The sequence below is a fragment of the Orbicella franksi genome, chromosome 7 (genome assembly GCF_964199315.1).
Source record: "Orbicella franksi chromosome 7, jaOrbFran1.1, whole genome shotgun sequence".
In the NCBI taxonomy this organism is placed as follows: Eukaryota; Metazoa; Cnidaria; class Anthozoa; order Scleractinia; family Merulinidae; genus Orbicella; species Orbicella franksi.
In genome coordinates, this window is record NC_138151.1 from 20,678,833 (window position 1) to 20,698,824 (window position 19,992).

At 40.9% G+C, this 19,992-nt stretch overlaps 1 protein-coding gene and 2 pseudogenes across 2 annotated transcripts in view; 2 read left to right on the forward strand and 1 right to left on the reverse strand.

Annotated features, from left to right (window-relative positions):
- Positions 1-209: 209 nt before the first annotated feature.
- Positions 210-550, forward strand: LOC145492524 (uncharacterized; annotated as a pseudogene).
- Positions 551-9,919: 9,369 nt separating this feature from the next.
- On the reverse strand, positions 9,920-10,640 carry LOC145493635 (uncharacterized; annotated as a pseudogene).
- Positions 10,641-15,462: 4,822 nt separating this feature from the next.
- Positions 15,463-19,992, forward strand: part of LOC145492319 (neural cell adhesion molecule 1-like) — a 30,833-nt gene continuing 26,303 nt past the window's right edge. For both annotated transcript variants that reach the window (XM_081471747.1, XM_081471746.1), the window contains exons 1-2: positions 15,463-15,848; positions 17,358-17,729. In XM_081471747.1, the coding sequence (XP_081327873.1) occupies positions 15,776-15,848; positions 17,358-17,729 (445 nt within the window). In that variant the 5' untranslated portion in view covers positions 15,463-15,775. The remainder of the gene's footprint in view (positions 15,849-17,357; positions 17,730-19,992) is intronic.

Sequence of the window (19,992 nt, forward strand, 5' to 3'; positions counted from 1 at the left end):
GATTCACTGTCATTCTTCTTCTGGACCATGTTTGGCGGACACTGAAGACTGACAATCCTGACATCCAATACGCATACTTTCGACAACACAATGGCGGATGCTATCACACGGTGCAACGACTATCGTCGCTATACCTGCCATCCAGTTGTCATCTGGTGTCTCTGTCCTCGCAGTAGATTTTTCAGACCACCAGGGAGGCAAGGGTCCAGCTGACCGCATGTCACCAACCTGTAAGAACCACATCAGACGGTATATCAACGAGGGTCACGATGTAACAACCGCAGAACAGATAAAAGAAGCGATTCTCTCTCATGGTGGAGTTGAAGGTGCCAGAGTAGTGGTGGTAAATGTTGCTATTCAGGAAACGTCCGAAAAGAGGAAAATCACTAGTATCAACAAGCTCAATAACTTTGAGTACGGAGAAGAGGGACAGACGAGCGTACGGAATCGGTACAGGTTCCCTGATCACCCTGATATCAGGAGAAAATGTAGGTGTGTTAAGACTAAAAGCCTTGTGGCTAAACTGATGGTACTCAAGAGGCCGTCTTCGCTCAGACACATTCAGAGTGTATAAAAGCGAAAAGAGGATTCGAAATAAGTTGCGGGATCTACGTAGTTAGAAAAGGCCGCAAAAGGTTTTTCATTCCAGACCTCTGTTAGCTTTCTACATCTACTCCATTATTCAGCGCATTGCATGATTCCGAAATTTTGTGCGGTGTATGCAGAGCTAAAACTGGCGCACAAAACTAAAAAAAAAATTAAAATAAACTGCCTATGATTCCCTTCTCAAAAGCGGAAACACTAGTGGTTTACATGGGTTATTTCCATTCAAAGATGAGAAAGCTTATCAAGCGGGTTTTATATTTTAGAATCGAACCCTGTTTGGCTATCACTGACCTTTTCCGACGGTAACCTCAAAGCATCTAGTAAACTTACAAAGCCGTGTGTAGGAACAAGTAAAGAAAACCTTGCTGAGGTCAAGGAGACTCGTGACGAACAATAAGCAGCAACAAAGGCAATATACAGCTGCCCACAAGACGGCTGCACCCGTACATTTCAGCGTCATGCAGCATTGGAAAGACATTTATCATTCGAGAAACGCACAAAATCCGTGGAAAGAGGAACGATGCTTGACCAGACCAAAAAACAGTATGCAGCAGGAGTTTGGGAGGGAGTGAGTAACATATCAGCTTTAACAAGCATTTCCGTGAGCACGACTAAAACAACAGAAGGATTGAAAGAAGGCTGGACGTTAAAGCAAGTAAAAAAGCCATATCGTTTTAGCGAGAAGCAGAAATCCTTCTTAGTTTCCAAAGGCAACATCGTACAGGATACTGGACGCAAAATGGATCCTGAAATCGTTACTAGAGAAATGCACCGAGAGAGGGATGCACATGGCGAGCGCCTGTTCTCTAATTCTGAATTTCTAACGCCAGGCCAGGTTTCTTCATTGTTTTCAAGGCTTGCTGCAAAGATCCGAAAGTAACCGGTGGGAAAACCATTGGATGAAGACGACCTGGCAGCTGTAACAGAGGAGGAAAACTTTATCACTGCTAGATAGTCTGTTTTGGTCGCTCTCCAGCTGGTCCACCTAGTTATTTGTGATCAGCAGAATGTGGTGAAATGGTCAAGGCAGGTTGCCTTGCAAAGCAGAAAGTGGGGCAGCTTCAGTTCTTCTGTACTGAACTTGGTCTAGACTTTCCATGTCCATCAGTGAGAAGGAAATCCTTATATGTAACCCTGCTGCAAGAACTGGTGGAAAAATGTGGTTGTATGGACCGGTATTGATTATTTTTCCGTTCCATTAACTAAATAATGCCCAGCGGAGCTATTTAGGGCAAGTGTGGAGACATACAGTGATTTGCAAGCTTAATGATATAATTTTGGTCGTTATTGTGTACGCTCAACTCTTTGTAGCGAAAGCAGAAAAACCAGATGGGAGTTAACCCTACTTTCGCCCGCCTCTTTAAATCACCTACCTAAGTAGGCTCGATCTCCACCGCTCTTTCGAGTTCAGTCTACGTTCGTCCCCGAGGGGAGGAAAAGAACGCGGGCTCCTTTCCCGAACAGCAGCTGGTAATCGAGCCTATTATCTAAGCGCTCTCTATAGGTAGCTTAAAGGCTAATGGTCCCGGTCGCTCAGGTTGCACAAGGTATTGCGTGAATTACAAGGATTTTGTAACGGAACATTGGAAAAGGCTAAGGTCGAGGTATACAGTGCATATCAGGAAAAGGGAACATCATTGTTTGAAAATCAAAGCAGTTGTTTATTTTAACTACCTATGTCACATATGTCCGTCGTTTACCTGACAAACGTGGAAGTTTCTATCGATAAAATAATGAGAAGAGAATTGCACTTGAGCGGGTGTGTATGTGCATAACCTCTTACAAAAGTTAACGCATAGAAAATATGCGAATCCTGAATGTCTCAGAGCAAATGTTATATAATTCAGTGTATTTTAGCTGAGTTAAACCGTGTTATTTATCATTTCGGATATTATTATTATCCGCATAATGTCACGGTCACTGTTGGACATGATATAAATATGGCGTGACCGAAGTTAGTTTATAATATCTTACTCTCGTTCAAATTTAAATCACAGCAATTTAAGCGTGCTATTGGTATGAGTTAAATGATTTTAATAGTGATATCGAGTTAAGAGTCTACAAACGTAGTAGTTAAAGTTAAAGCTCGATACAATCATTTCAAAAATTCCCATTGCATTGTATAAGTTGTTTATCATGGCTTCAACACGGCTCTTAATACTAACTCTTACGCAGCGAGGAGCGAAAGAGACTTCCACAAGTGCTAGTTAATTAATGTTGTTGATGATAGTAGACAGTCCGAAATGTAGGATTTTCTTGTTTTCTTTGTACCTAATGATTTTCCGAAATGTTAACAATGCCGCATGTGGATATGACATGACACTTGACCTTTCTGAATTTTCACCATCGTTAGTGTTTGATTTGAATTGATGTTCAGCTTTTTAAAAAAAAAAAAAAAAGAAAACAAACTTAAACTATTGCAAAGCTATGCAGCATACGCTTTTTTCTGGTCGAACAAAAAAAAATCCTCAACTTTGGTGACTGGGTTTACTTGTGCTTGTGTGGATATGACATGACACTTGACCTTTCCGTATTTTCACCATCATTAGTGTTTGCTTTTCCCTAGATAATAGATAACGATAATTTGAATTGACTCATTTGAATCTGACTCATGTTTCAGCGCCTTTCCCATGCCGACTTTTTTGTCGACGTTATTGCGACTTTATTGTCGACTTTTTTGCCGACTTTTTAGTCAAGTTTTTTATCAAATTTTTTGCCGAGATTTTCGCCGAGTTCTTGTCGAGATCTTTGCTCGCGGGCTCAGGATCACGTTGGTGCGACTGTCAAAATGGCGGAACGGTCGACTGAGGGTTCTGTAGACAAGGTGAATTGTTTATTTACTGCTTTTTGGTCCTATATGAGGGTTTCCTTTCACCTTTAAGGCTAATTTTTAAGCGTAATGTTTTTAAGCCATTCGTATTCTCATCTAGGTTTGTGAATTCCTTTACAAAAGAGGACTGGAGGAGGATGTCATAGCTGAGTTTCGAAGAGAGAAGGTTAGGGCACTGGTCTAGCTGTCATACGGCGAGATGAAATTCGTTTAGTTGATCATGTGGCCCTTAGAAAATAGAAGTTTGGGATGTGCTTACCTCTTTTTGAAATGTTGTAATGACCAGCCACGAATATCAAACAAACACACTGAACACCGAGCGAATAGATTTCACGTGTTTGTGGGGGAATGCAATGTCACGCAATGTCACGGCACCGAGTGTCAACAAATGTTTAAGTTCAAGTTTGTATTTGGAGGTCGGTAAAAGTTGCTTGTAAACTTATCGGGCGGGGCGGGAGGCTGTCTTCTCTACAGCTTTTGAGGGGGTAGGGCTGGAGGCTTAATTGCCATACAAAGAAAAGGATGCTTATTTTAAATCATAAATCAGCACGAATAAGTAAAGATAGATGGTGGAGATTGTTTATTATTTATCTCTGTTGAACAGAGCTCTACCAACATTAGAGTTATGTTAAGTAAAATTGTAGAAGTACTGAATTTCAGAGTGGAAAACAATTAAAATACAATATTTTGTATGTTATAGATGGATGTGGAGGTTGTTAGTCATGCCACAGATGATGTCTTGGAGGCTTTAGGACTGGCAAAAACTGGGGACAGAGTTAGTCTGCAGGCTTTTTGTAAGACGAATCCTGTAACAGAGGAAGCAAGAGAACATAAAGGGGACAAGAAAAAAAGTCTTCTGGAAGCTTTCCTCAGCCGAAAGAAAAAAAGAGTCCAAACATCCAAGAGGTCTGGTTCCTCCCATCCAGTTAGGCCTACTAACTGAAGAGAAAACAAGGAAAGTGCAGTTGGGCTGGCTTCATTGGAATGAAAAAACAGGGAAATTCCAGTCCGTGCGAATGCTGAAAGGTGGAAGTTCTAGAGACGTGGACATGCCTGTCGGAGCCAGAAAGGATGAGATCATAGCAGAATGTGTGAGGCTCTTTTTCCCAAACGGCTCGAGCAAGTTCTTAGGAAAAGCTATTGACATGGACTTTGGCTTGGCCGACTTCAAAACAGAGGCCATTGATGAATCTGTAATTGTTGCTGGGTCAGAAGTTCCTTTCACTCTGTTAAACTACTTGGAAGCACACAAAATGTGCAAAGTAAGATTGTACTTGACATCTCGATGTAAACCAGTCTTGAGCAGTGAAATTAATCAATCAGATGTTGGAAAACCAGCTGAAAGTGGCTGTAGCAGTGATGATGAGCTTCGGCCCATGTTGATAACAGAAAACCAGTTTGTGCATACATGGCATGACACTTTGATCGGATCTTCTGTGCAACGTGACATAATCAAGAGTGAACAGGACAATGCTTATCTGGCATCGCTTGCAAAAGATGAAGCTGATGATCAAGCAAGAAGAGAAGCTATGGAACGTAATTTAATGAAGTGGCAACAGAAGGATCGACAAGCACGGAGTCTGTGAGTTCCCAACGAGCCAAATCCTCCATGTATAACCGTCCAAGTACGCCATCCAACTATGGGACTTTAAAGACGTGGGTTTTCGTCCTCTGATACCATGATGGCAGTTTATGACTGGGTAGGTTCACAAACAACAGAACCAGAGTATTTTGAGCTTCGTTTTAATTCTGTCAAGTGCTTGCCTCCCACCACACCAGTTACTGAGGTTGACAGGCAGACCCTTTACATGGCTGAGTGTGAGGTTCCTCCCTCTATCTGTGATGAGGCTGAGGATAAAACAGTTGAATTCAGGGGATTTGGTCAACTGCTTAACTGCAGTGCAACGACAGAGGAACATTTGGAGGTGGAATGGATTGGTGAAACGCTTCCAGAGCAATTCATGGATGGAGATTCTTCCAGTGGAGAGGACAGTGCTAATGATTCTTTTACCTTGTAAGTATGAATGTATGTTTCTGCATCCATTCCTGCAATGGAAACATTTATTTTTAAGTTACATGTGTATGAAATGAAACTGTTGAACAAATCGTGGTAAAGAAGAAATTTCACTCACTGTGACAATACAAAATCAATAAAAAAGATCTTGTTTTCCTTGCAGCTATTGTGGAAAACCTGTTTACATTCTGCAAATTCTCAACAAAACACGGTATAACTGCCTTGAGAACAGAAGTGTTGCATAGAACGATATTAAATGAACAAATTCCATTGCAATGGATATGTAAGAAACTTAACTTACACAGTGCTTATCATGTACAACTTCAAATTGCAGGAGCAGTAACCAGGATGAAGCAAAAAGGAGGGTAATAAATTTGTTATATTGTTAGAATAAATTTAACTGAGAATGGTAGCATTTTTTCCCTCGCTCTTATAGATAATAAGTAGCCATATTTTATGGTTGGATAAAACATTTGTTCCCTAGCAACCTATCCTCCTGAACTGCAGGTCTTTGTATCTCTTGATTTCTCGATTTAATTGCCGGATAATGTTTGGTATACTTTTTCAGAAACTTTCTGGTCACTACTTTGCTCGCGGACGGATGTTCCGAGAGATGTTAAACAATGGCATGTTAGAATCTAGTGATGTTTTTCATACTATTGCATACTGCTAGCAAAAAACTTGACATAGTTATGTAGTGATTAAAATTTTCATGATACAGGAACACAGTCGTAAAATCACCTGTTTAATAATTATTAAACAAATGTTGATTAAGAGGAGATGGATATTTGCATGGTTAAAGGCCCTGAGAGTAGTTTTTTTTTTTTCAGTATCCATAGGATTAGAAGAGTTAGAATCTATCGTGACATGATAGAGGCATTCCAGGCAAAGGATATCATGACTTCTGAGCTGAAAATTGTGATGGTCGACGCCAAAGGAAACGATGAACGCGGAGTTGACGTCGGTGGTGTTTATCGTGATGCTATTTCCTGCTTCTGGCAGGAATTTAATGATTCATCCACTCTTGGAGAAAGAGTCTCATCCCTTAGACATGACTTTCAATCCAATGAGTGGTCAGCTATTGGACCAATTCTTACCAAGGGCTTCTTGGATCTTGGCTATTTCCCTTGTATGCTCAGCCAAGCATTCATTGCAAGTGTTTTATTTGGTGAGAAGTCAGTCCATGAGGAGACCCTACTTAAGTCCTTTCAGAATTACACTGCCAAAGATGAAGACGACATTGTTGCTGAGGCACTGAAAGGAAATTTAGATGTCGAGGAACCGATTGACGTGCTTGACAGGTTTGGCTGCAGGAAAGTCCCAAACCGGGAAAATGCCAGAGACCTCATCCTCGAAGTTGCCCATAAGGAAATGGTACAGAAGCCCCAGTATGTGGCTGATGCCTGGCGAGAGACCTTAATGATCCTGAAAGGTAAAGTGGAAATGGTTACAATCTAAGGTCTATCTAATCTGTACCAGAAAGTTAAGCCCGCTAACCGGAAAGTGCTGAGCATGATACAAGCAGATCCACAAAACAACTCTGAGCGAGCAGCAGTAGATTTTCTAAAACGCTTTGTGAGAGGAATGGATCAGGCTCAACTTAATTCTTTCTTGAGATGGATTAGTAAGACGGCCCATCGCGCATACCTGTGGTTCTGTTCTGGAGTTCTGGAGCTCCCATCCACGTATGATACGTTTCCAGAATTACGGGAAGAGTTCACCAATATTCTTGCCAAGAAGATGTGGCAAAATGATATTATGTAACTGGGCCTAGTTTGTACATATCTGTACCCATTTACTTTATAGGAGAACTGGGACTTTGTTGTGTTGACAATTATTGTTGAGTCTGGCTATTAACTGTTATTATAATGGATACTCCAAAATATGGTTGGACACCTTGTGATGTTTATATGAACATAGATCCAGCACTGTGTATAGACATCTTCAATCGCCAAAGTTTTATAGAGGAAAAGAAATCTCTTTCAAGATATTTCTCTCTTCTAAAGGTGACTGAGGATATTCACTTCACCTTCACCTAACTACTTCATGCCAAGTGGCGCATAAGGCCTCATTGAGGATATTTATACATTTAAAAATAAATAATTAAAAAATAAAGCTTACTTTATTTTTCAGGAATCCGGCTTTGTAGCACCCATTCATAGGCTTAGGACATTCGTAAATTTACGTACATATTAACGTCGCAAGGCACCCAACCATATTTTGAAGTATTCTTAATTTAATGCCCTTTCAGCTAAAAACGGATTGTATTCCACTGCCGAGTTTTGTTATAGTTATGTTTTTGTGAAGATTCGTCACCATGCCAGTGTTTGCTGCTTAGTTGCCCGCAAACTGGCATGCTTGATGTGGGTATGCCTGTGTTTTTCAGGAGTTGAGTTACACTAAATATCGACAAGACCTTAAGACTCTGGTCACTGTTAAGATTTTCGTTAGTTTTCGTGTGTGTGTGTGTGGTTATGATTGTCTCTACTTCATCAACATTGTTAGAAACCGATAGTGCGCATTGTTTAGCGCAACCCAGTACCTACATGCATGTGGTCAAGCTAACATAAACCATCGATAAAACTGCTTTACAGGGGTTGCAGTAAAACCTTTCGGATAATACATGAAAAAGCACTTTCGCGAGCCAAGAGCTTTCGGTAAGATTTTTCAAAGCCAGGATATCACATGTTTGTCAGTAAGAGCAACTAGGTTATGCCAACAGTGCTGGCTGACACATCGTTGCAACGCATAATCAGTATAGTCACAGTATTAGTGATATTTTAATGTTTTGTTGATGTTAATATGAAGGCATGTTAGTTGAAAGTACGATTATTAGATTACACTATTTTATAGAACAGAGGTTTAAGGCTATTCGGTACGTACAATTACGGAAACAGCAACTTTCCTTTGTCTTGTTGAAGTGCTAATGTAACCTTTCAACAAAAGAATGTGTAGTTGGAGTTTAAATGGTTGATTGTCATACAGGTGGCTCTGAACAAATTCTTATTCACTTACCTCGTGAATGAACTCAGCGATGGTGAGGACAAGGTTTCCTTAATTCTAGCTCACCGTGTGTGGGTGTTAGCCACACAGGAGGCATTGTTTCTGGCAACTAACATGCTGAACGGCATTTGTTGCCGGAAACATTGCGGTTATATGACATGGACTGCGCAGGGGGAAGGGCTCAGGGTTAGCCCCTCGCCCCCCCCCGCCCCACCCACCCACCCACACACGCGCGCGCGCTCGCACTTATTTCTTAGAACAAGAAGACAATGATAGTATGAACAATTTGTCGAGAGAATTAACATTTTGGACAACGCCACGCAAGGAATATACATTTTTTTAAAGGAGTTTCTGATTTTCTTAGATCGAAAAGACTGCCTAAAGAGGTCATAGAGTATACAACAAATGAAAGTTTTGAAATACATGTAATACCAGTTTCGTTAAACATGAGAAGTATGAGCAGTTTTGTTATTCGTCAGTGCTATTTGAGTACGTTTGTATATCATGCAACTCGGAAAAATAGACCACCCCCTGACTATTTTTAGTGCAACAATGAAAGAGCCAGCCTTCATTTTCAACACTTTCGCACTCGGTCATGTAGTTTTGTCGGGCAAGACCACCAAGTCTTCCATTAATTTACAAAGAAAGCTAAATAGACTTGACTGAAAATCTTAATTGAGACAAAATTTAATTCAGATTTCACCTCACTAACTTATGATCTGTTCCATAACATGACATAAACTCAACAGTTGCGCTCTCTCCGAGTAATACAACATTTATATAGGTTTTGAAAAAGGTCAGCTTTTACAAATGTAAATTGAAACACACTGTACTCGTAAAACCCAGAATTGGACCTTCATTCCTGTTGATTGCTAAATAGCTAAGTATTAAAGTGACAAAAACGTAAAGTATCGACAGAAAGTAAATAATGGCCCCCTCTTGATTCAGGTCAACTAAATTTTCTCGATTTCTTCAAGCAGGGTTACGTACAACGTCGCTGCCTCTTCAGCTGTGCGAGCTAGGAAACTGCAAATCCTTTTCTTCCATTATTATACCGGCTAATTGTACGCATTCTTCACAACAACCACTCTGTGGAGTTCGTTTATGCAGCATCTTTCCTCGTCCAAATCGACATAAGTAATATAATTTCTTTTGTCTGATACTTCCGGAAGAAAACATAACACATTAGGCCGGCCAGGAGGGGATTCCACGTTTGTTGATGGACGAATTTTATGGACATTCCACAATCTGGCTGCCCGATGAAGTTCATATCGCAATATGTTCATAAAACAGAACTTAAGACATTCTACTTCAATATAGTCATCATCACAATAAAGCCCAACGCTTCTCATATCCTTGAAGAAGTCTATCCACCACTTGGTACAGTCTTTCCCAAGAATACTACACCAAACTTCAATTCGTTGGTTTGAAACCGATTTTCCATACATAAAACTGCTCATTCCTGCTCAATCATCTTGCGCATTTCGTCTAAAGAATCTTTGTACTGCTGCAACGTCACCATTCTCTGTTCCGAGATCAGCCCTTATAACCCTTGCTGTCCCTCCAAGTAACAAAGTACTGACAAATAACAGAAGGATCATTGTTAGTGGAACCAACATCAAGCCATAAAATTCTACGACTAAATCCGTCGATGACTCCGTGGATGCCAAAGCCAAAGGGCTTTAATTTATCGTAGCCGTCTATGTGCCACAAGTAATTAGGTCCCTTGTTCCTATATTGCCTCTTCTTTAGACTACTCCTTCCCCTTAGTTCGACCCCTTCAGGATCGAGGATTTTTAGAAATTCCCGTGCAGTTTCTCTGTCCACTACAAGTCGGTAGTCGTTCACAAGTCGCTGAGTCATTTGTCTATAACCAATGTTACTTCCACTTCCTCACAGTTCTTCTTCGACCGCTTGACACATCTCTCTTAAATCGCTAGGGTTTCTTCTCCTTCCAAGTCCTTTGGTTTTCAAGATTCTTTTGTCTAAGGCTTAAGGTGATGCCATGAAATAACATGAGATACAAGAGAATTTCTGTATAGTCAAGCCCTAGACGAAAATAGCTTTCGATGATGTCATTACGTCCACAGGGTTCATTTGCAATGTGGGAATATAGTTTGGAAGTCTAACGCCTTCACTAGTCCAGGTATTGAGAGCGAGTACAGTAAGAATGACAAAGACAGCCATTTTGGCTTGCTTCTGGAGAAACTGAAAACTTGCTGCATTAAAATCGACAAAAATCTTGACTAAAAAGTCGACAAAAACTCCGCAAAAACGTCGGCCAAAAACTAGACAAAAAAGTCGGCATAGAACTCGACAAAAAAATCGTCAAAAACTCGACAAAAAACCTCGTCAAAAAACTCGACAAAAAAACTCGGCAAAAAACTCGACAAAAAAACCTCGTCAAAAAACTCGACAAAAAACTCGGCAAAAAACACGACAAAAAACTTGGCAAAAAAAAAACTCGACAAAAAACTCAACAGAAAAAACTCGGCCAAAAACTCAACATAAAACTGGACAGAATTGTCGACATGAAGGCAGAAAAAAGTAAGGGAAACCATGGCAGTTACTGGGCTCCGTAACGCGACCATGGTAATTGCCATGCAAATTACACGTAAAAAGCCTTTTTTATACCTTCGTATCATACGGCGTTTCAATTGCCCAAGCTGTTTATATGTTATAAAACAATAAACGGGCTTTGCAAAAATATACATATATTTTTAAATTTCCATGTACCAAGGTACGAAAATCGCCTTCAAAAATGCCCCATTTTCCGGGTTTTTTCAAAGTGCAAAAACTAGCAATCTTCGGGTGCTTCTAATCCGAAGTGAAAGTGCACTTCTTGGCAATACTTTGATAGATTTGTGTTGCAATTGTGATACCAAACATACATGCAAAAGATAATTTAAGTACACCGAGACGTCTTTCTCTGAAAGCGATGTGAATATGCACAAGTTTTCGGCTGAATTTAATGACAACCGTAGCACGAAAACCGCAATTCTAATTTTGTCGGATTTCCCAAAATCAAAAACTCTCTGGTAAGTTTTAGTCTTATTTTCGAAAATAGTTGACTAAAGGGTTTCTCCTGGCAAAATATGAAGAAATCCGTAATTTCAGTTTTGAAAATCAAATTTCGATATTTACAATCCCATCGTGAATATTTAAAAGAATCGCATAGCTAAAGGTAAACCCGCGGTCTGATTGGCTATCGAAGAGAGGGTATTTAGCGTCAAATTGCACTTGTGCATGACGGGATATTGCTGACGTGAGTCGCGAGCAAAAATTGTTGCTATCGTGAAAACAAAAATGCAACTCGTGCTAGGAAAAATACACCTTGGAAATGAACGAATTTACAGAAAATGAATGTCTGCCAAATTTTGAATTGAAATTTAAATTTCTAGAAAATTTGAGGAAACCACTCACACTCAAAAGTACGAGAAAACGCATTGAAGAAAACAACAAAATGGCAGAGACGAGGGAAGAAAGCCAAACGAAAGTTCTTACCGAGGAAAACCAAACAAGCACCGCGAAAGAAAACCAAACGGGTATCAATGCCGAAAAAAGTCAAGCATCTATTCCAGAAAAGCAAACCATTGTGACCTATACAGATGACGAACTGGTCTCTTTTAAGGACGATATGGTTTCAGAAAACACTCAAAAAGTACAACTACATCCGTAGGCCTTTTGCAGTCTTGGTTCAAGGAAAAACATGGCAAACAAATTAATTTCGATGCAATTTCAAAGCAAGAAGCACTGCAGCTTCTCAAGCACTTCTTTCTAGAAATAAGGCAGATGACAAAAGAAAACAAAGGCAAAGAATATGAACCAGAAACATTGCAAACTTACCGCAATGGTTTACGAAGGTATTTTCTGGAGCGTCCATGTCCACCGGCAGTAGACAACTTCGAACTCCAAAAAATCTTCAGCCATTGAGTTCGAAGAAGTTTCAACGATGCTATCCATGAAGAAAAAGGATTTGAGGCGAAAAGGTCTTGGCAACAAACCAAATGCCGCTCAACCATTGGAAACAGAAGATATTGAAAAGATATGGTCGTCAGGTGCAATCGGCCTTCAAAATCCCCGCTCTCTTATTCATCTGGTATGGTGGAACAATGTCACAAACTTAGAAATGAGAGGATTTAAAAAACAACATGACTGTCAACTAAGTGATTTCACCGTGACAGAGCAGTACATCGAATACAAAGAGCGACAAACCAAGAACCGCCAGGGAGACGAACCGACTGCGAAAAAACGGGCGAGAAAGTATAACAACAAGATTTGGAGGACGGACGGTGGAGAGCGAGATCCGCACAGAGCATTTATCGAGGACGTTGGCCATCGTCCGAAGGGTGATAACGTTCCTGGAAATTTCTACCTGAGTCCAGTAGACAGCCCAAAATCCAATGTCTGGTACAAGATGGTTCCAATCCACCGTAGGAAAAAAATGGCGGTTGTACAAAAAAAAAAATGGCGGCTGTACATTTTACCACAATATCTTGCGAGCCTAACACAGCCTATAAGGCACAAAGAAGGCCAAATTTTTGCAATATTTGTCCCTGTACTAAGGAGATTGTGTAGCCTAGGTTTGAAGATTTTATAACTCTTCTGTACGTTTATATGAACGTTGTTAAGGTTTTCGTGCGCTAAGACCTATGGGTATATGTACCAGTCGCCATCTTTTTTCCTACGGAGAATTGGTAAAAATGCATTGGCAAAGCGAATACAGGGTACTGCGTCCATTGCTTCCCTGGACGGCAAATTCACAAATTCGAGTGGTCGCAAAACAGTCATCCAAGCGCTCCGCGATGATTTTCGTGCGCTAAGACCTATGGGTAAATGTACCAGTCGCCATCTTTTTTCCTACGGAGGATTGGTAAAAATACATTGGCAAAACAAATGCAGGGTACTGCGTCCATTGCTTCCCCGGACGGCAAATTCACAAATTCGAGTGGTCGCAAAACAGTCATCCAAGCGCTCCGCGATGATTTCGACCCACTGGAGATCTCAGAGCTCACTGGCCACGCCAATCCGGAGTCCATATCCAGTTACAGCCATAATCCTCTGGAAAAACAGCGGCGAATGTCGAATAAGTCGGCCGGTTTCAACCCAAAAACGACAACTACCAACAGCGATTCAAGTCATGCTTTACGGGAGATTGTTCTCAACGGCTCAGCCCCATTAAGCAACACAGCAGCTACTAGTAACCGTGACAGCAGTGCCAGTAGTTCTAGTTACCTGATGGCAGGGGCAGTTGGCAGGATATTTACTGGAGTAACTTTTAATAATTCTCCAATAAATATTTTGAATTTTCCCTTTCGCTTGAGCATTTCAGTTGTTGATTGTCGGCGCCACATATTGCCAAGTTGTATGGTAACAGGGAAATCCAAGATATTCATTGAATGAAAGAATTTTTCCACAAACTCTTAAATAACTCCGTATTTTGTACGTTCAGTTTTTTCGCTGAAGATTGTAAAATGTGAGGCACTGCTTTCTCCAAGAGTTTGAAATAAAAGTGGTTTTCATCCTAAAAATATTTTGTTTCCTATTCGCTAGATCTTGACACCCGACTTTGAAAGTGTTTCCATTGTTTGCGCCCTGGCGCGGCTCACAAAAATACAAAATGTTTAGTTTCGTCCAGGTGGCTTTAGCTATGCGATTCAAGAAAAATTCACTGCCTGACGAGTGAATTCCACGTTAAATTTCTCTTGAAAAACCGATATCGCACTCATCGCTTCGCGATTCGTGTGATATCGGTTTTTCGCGTGAAATTTAACGCTCATCGCTTCGCGATTCGTGTGATATCGGTTTTTTGCGTGAAATTTAACGTGGAATTCACTCGTCAGGCAGTGAATTTTTCTATAATATTCACGAATAGGGATTTACAATTCCCAAAACCATATCAGATTGTGACAAGTGAAAAATATGAAACATTTTGTGTCTCCAAGCTTCCAATTTGGCGCCAAAAATGGGTCGCCGGCGCCCGGCATGGCAACTCGCTCGTAACTCGTCGAGTGTCGCCAGGTGGGATAATAGTTGTCTTATTTTGAACATAAAGTGCTGTTCCTCATCAAATTAAACCCGAAATTCTCAAGTTAACTATTAGAAGAGGCCAAAGCCACTTTAGCATTGTCTTTATTTTGAAGAAAAGGCCATTATCGTGTCGATTCGTTAGGAGAGCTCAGTTCTGACTGCCGCTCGTACTGCAGGCGCAGCCGCCGTATGCAAGGCGAATTCGGCTATGCATGTTTAGTATAACGGACCCGGTGAGCTATCGGGCCCGAAAAGTTACCGGCTCTTTCGAGAAACAGGCCCCAGATTACGACAAGTTAACCTGATATGTACCCGCGATGCAATCGAAGAACTCGTACTTGGCCAGCGGTTAACTAAAAAAAGTTACTTCAATAAGCTCTAAACCTGAGCCCGCAATATGATCACTACGTGATACCGGTCAGCGGATACCTTGTTTTGACAGGTGTCAATTGACCTAATCATGGATGTCCAGTGTAAAATATGTAGGCTGTAAACCAAGGCTGCATGCCCCAATCGAAGTATTAGCTGGAGTATGGCCGCCTTATTGCGCGACGTCATCGTCGTTAGGCGCGCGTGCCCGCGATCCACGCCGCTAGCCATGTTGACCATGAAAAAAAGAGTTGCTTGGTTTTCTATTTCTATGCATACATGTGGTTCTCTTCCTATAGTTATGGGGCTCCACTTGGCGACCCTTCGGGCCGCCGGAGCACCGCTATCATCCTATAAGGGCCAGGGGAAAGCCTAAACTGACTACCAAAGTCGATAAACTTGAATACAAACCGGGAGGAAACAGCAGGGGTGAGTACTGTTTCAGAGCTATACATTGTACTTTTCACGATCTGAAATTGTCTCACCAGGTCTATTTTGTAACCAATAACAGCAAGCCATCTTTTGACATCATGTGAGCAAGTCTATCTCCTATTCTGTCATTCCATTGCCCTTATTCCGCTCAATTGATTTTCGAGTCCACATAAAATTTCGTTTCCAAAGGAAATCGACCTGCTCTCTACAATTTTTTATTCACCATTTTTGGCATAAATTCATAAATGGCCCTAAATATGGACACGATGTTCAGAGGGAAAACAGGCTTACTCCTACATGTACTCTCTCTCATGCGTGTTGTGTGACTCAAGTTTTGGAATAGCGTTATGCGTGATGTGATCAGGCTGATTAAACATGGCGACGTTTGACAACTGAGACTTGTTATCCAGCGGCGACAAACGAGTGTTTTTTGCGTTCCATGAGTGACCGCGACACTACCGTTCAGAGACTTGAAAGTTTTCTGTGGGCTGATGATCGCGGTGAACGTTCTTTCGTCAAGCTACGTCTTGTATTTTATCCTGTTTCCGATACTTCCGCATGCAGGTACGTTTCAGTGATTCAGTATCAATTCGACATCTGTGTAATTTTGCTGCATGTATTGAAAATAGAATGATGTTGGTGACAAATATGGACAAATTACATTCGTTAACCTAGAAGTTAAAGTCTGATCAGAGATAAGTTTAATATAGGCATAGAATTATATAAAGGCATAGATGTTTTCAGATGGTTGTCTGAAGCCCATATTCACAGTAAAGACAGTTTAGGCCCAGGTCAAACGTCGAACTTCACATGAGACGAACTACTGTAAATTGCAATTTGAGTCGATCCAAACGGATGAAGCTCGAGTCGATCCTAATTCGAATTTAGGTCTACCAAACGTCGAACTTATCATGAACTTAATTCGCTCAGTTTAGTCGATCAGCTTAGTCCGTCTCATGTGAAGTTCCGCGTCTGACGCGAGCCTTTAAGCTAAGTTTGTTTGAATTTGTAATACGGTTAACCAACGTGCCCCGTGTTATTCTGTGAAATGTTGATGTAATTCATTAAAAGGATAAAACCCGGGGATAAAAAAAAACAACTTTTTATCTACCGCGAAATCATGATTATCTGTCATCAGCCAAAGTTACGTGAGATTGTTATGGAGAATACGCAACGATGACTGTAAGAAATTGATAATCGTAAATGACATACGAGAGCAGTTTTCTCGGGGGTGGGGTACTCCTTGGATTTTTGGTGAGAGTGTACCACACGGGATTTCTAAATCTTGGCCCTTATTACGTTCTTTTGCATACCCGTTTCAGTGTTTACTTCTTGCGGGGACCTTTAACCTCACAGATTGACTTTTTTATTTATCGTCACAGTCATCTTTTATGATTGTTCACCTGCATTTACTTAACTTAATAAGTTGTTTAATTCTAGGGTTTGTAAGTGGTATTTTGCCGTTCAGGCTTTGGCGAGCTTTCTGCTTGATGCCTCTTTCTTCCAAGTTTCTTCAATGTAGCAGTCAGCCGTGTGTCTAGCTCGCTGTGTATATGAATAACTGAGTGTCCCCTAGAGGAACGGCTGCATTTTTGTGCCTGCTCAGTTTAAGGAAGAATTAGATGAAATAATATTTTTAGCCGTATGCCGTCAATTCGCTTTGTTTAAGTGCTGTCCACTACTGAGATCACACTTAGAGTGACGGGGAGGGGAGAAGAGGGAATGACATAGATAACGCGCTTGGCTATGGATAGTATGCTGAACTCCGAGCTAGGACACTGGCTTGGGCAATTTTGTCTGAAGCAAGACACTTAAATATGCCTCCCCCCACAAAGGAGTGTAAATGTGGGTAACGCTGTGATGGAGGATATCATCCTATCCTCAAGGTGTAGAAATACTCTTAGTCCCTTCATACCATGGAAACCAGAGATGATCTTCACCCTATCTGGCCACTAGGCTCAAATGCAGATTCCATCTTTTTGCCAGTTAAACTATTTAAGTTTCGAAGTAAAAATCGTTTCCCAAGGGTTTTTAATACTTTGTGGGAGACACTGACAGTTTTGCCTTTTGCAGTCTGTGGACCACAGTTCACCTCACCCTTTAACGGAAACAAGGTGACTGGAGTTCTTGGTTCATCTGTTAACTTCACCTGGGCCTTTCATGGAGGAAACGTGGACATAGTTGAGTGGGGAACAATACGCGATGGTTCTGTTGTAATTAAAGATGTTCTGGTTTCCATAGACAAGCTCCAAACAATCAGTACTATACAGAATCCTCCATACAGTGGACGTGTGAATGGAATTTGGGTTGGAAGTAGTCCTGGACAGGCCACTTTCACACTGAGCTCAATCCAGAAAGCAGATGAAAGGTTCTTTGTTTGCAAACTTACACCTGAAAGTCTCAGTGTACAAGCTGTTCAAGATACTGTTCAGTTGCTTGTTGTGGGTAGGTGAACAAAATTAAAGGTAAATCTCCTTACCACTTTCTCCCCAAACTCTGTATTCTATTTTCAATTTACTATTTGTATAGAAAGTCGTATGAACGCGGGTGCATTTCATGATATATGGGCACGAGTGATGTTTTCAAGTTCTCAAAATTGCATGAGCCGCAGGCGAGTGCAATTTGAGAACTTGAAAAACATCCCGAGTGACCATATATCACGAAATGCACAAGCGATCATGCAATTTTTTATTTATAATATTCTCAACAAAATTATAAAAAAAATCAAGAAAACGCGACCGTCACGCTTCTATGGACTCTCAACTCTGTAATAGCTTCCTTTCTGCTCACATGTTTTATTTGAACCAATCAGTTACAACCTTGTCACAGGTAAACCGAGCGTGAATTTTTTTACGAAAACTTTATGAACCAATCAAGCTTTTATATTAAGTTTGTAATTTTTATGTAATAGTTAGCTCGAACAGACAGTTAATGCTGATCTGAACGTTTGGGTGAACCGCACTGTCCTTGAATGACGTTAAACGTGACTTGACAGTTGTGGAAATTGTTTACAGTGAAAGCGTGATGGCTGCTTGCTTGCTGGATCTGTTCCGTACTGGTTGGAAAAGACCACACTGGAAATACTAGGGAACTGTTTGATGTTGTTGGCTGTGGAGTTCCGCTGATAATGTGCGATAGCTCCCGATGCTCCCTTTCACTTCCTTCATATCGTAGTCATTCAGCGACTTTTCATTTGCGTGGCCGCTCACCTGACTGCCTCTCAACATTTGCTGCCCTCAGTTTCTTAACCACCGTCTTCCTGGCACTGCGATTACTTTAATTCGATTTTGGCTCAATGACGTACACTTTGTTTCTGGAAATTGGACAGAACTTTTCTACGTTAATCTAGATTAAGGCTCAGTGCAGATATTCGTGGAATATAACTTGTAACCGCCTGTAGCAAAACAAAATTTGCGATTTGCTTCAAGCAAAATGGCATTTAAGGGAAGGTTAGAACTCGTGTCCATTATTTAAGACATTTCCAGGATTATCAATTCGCAAAGTAGCAGATCTTTGTGTTGTTTAACGGAATAGTGTTAAATAAATTGAATAAACCCAATGAAATGCTTATCTGTGTACAGTAATCAGATATATCACCATTGCACGCGATACGACAACTTCCGGGTTCCATGTGTTTTATTAACGCGCAAGAATAACCACAACGGTTAACCACAACGGTTAACCATTTGAAAGTCAGCGTTTTGCAACCTAACCTTCCCTGTTCTTTCCAACTGGCAGAAGATTAAAAAATTTCTCACTTCACATCATTTGAAATGCAGGATGGAAGCAATTTGGTGGCAAAATAGTCGAGTTTGACACTTGAAATATGGTTAACCGTTTGCCGGAGACAATAAGTTAACTAAGTAACTACCTTCCTATTTCAATTGAACGGTTAACCATATAAACCTTCTCGCAAAGCTCTCTGTTGCTAGTTCATAATCCTAGACAATTTTAAATGGTTTTTCGTAATTCCTGTAAAGCGGAAAAAGGTATAATTCAAATGACACGTGGCAGTTTGGAACCAAAATGTTTTACCAGAATGGTTAACCGTAAGGGTTAATCGCGGTGGTTAACTCGATGACACTTCTGAAGCCGAGAACACACCTCGCTTTATACGCATTCCAGTATTAGAGGGGGAAACAAAGAAAGACATGCATAATTTAACCGCGTTTAGGTAGCAGCAACGCTTTATTGCTGTCCACAGATAAACTCCGCGAAACGGCGAGGACAAGGCGAAAATATCCACTTGCTCAGTACGTACTGTTTCAACCGAATTTGCATCATTTCTGTTTCGCACAAATCAACCAGCCCTCTAAAGATGTAGACGAGGTCGTATTTTTCAGTCCAGGAAATAGAAACATCCTTTTCAAACACAACATCTTGTGCAAAGTTGGATTTTACGGGCACGCAAGTGGGCCATTTGCCCCTCGCGAGGCAACAGAAGGTCATGCCACGGACTCACCAATCGCCTACCGTAGAAGGTCATTTAGAAAGATGACTTTACGTTTCTTAGAAGTATTAGGCCGTCCTAGGAAGAAAAGAAAGCCATGGATAACAGAAGAATCATGGGCGCTTGTTGACCAAAGAAAAGAGATAAACAAGAAGATTCTAAGTACTCGTTCAGAGAGGATCAAGAAACGACTAAGAACAGAATACAAGGAAAAGAGTAAAGAAGTTATGAAGAGCATAAGGAGTGATAAAAGGAAGT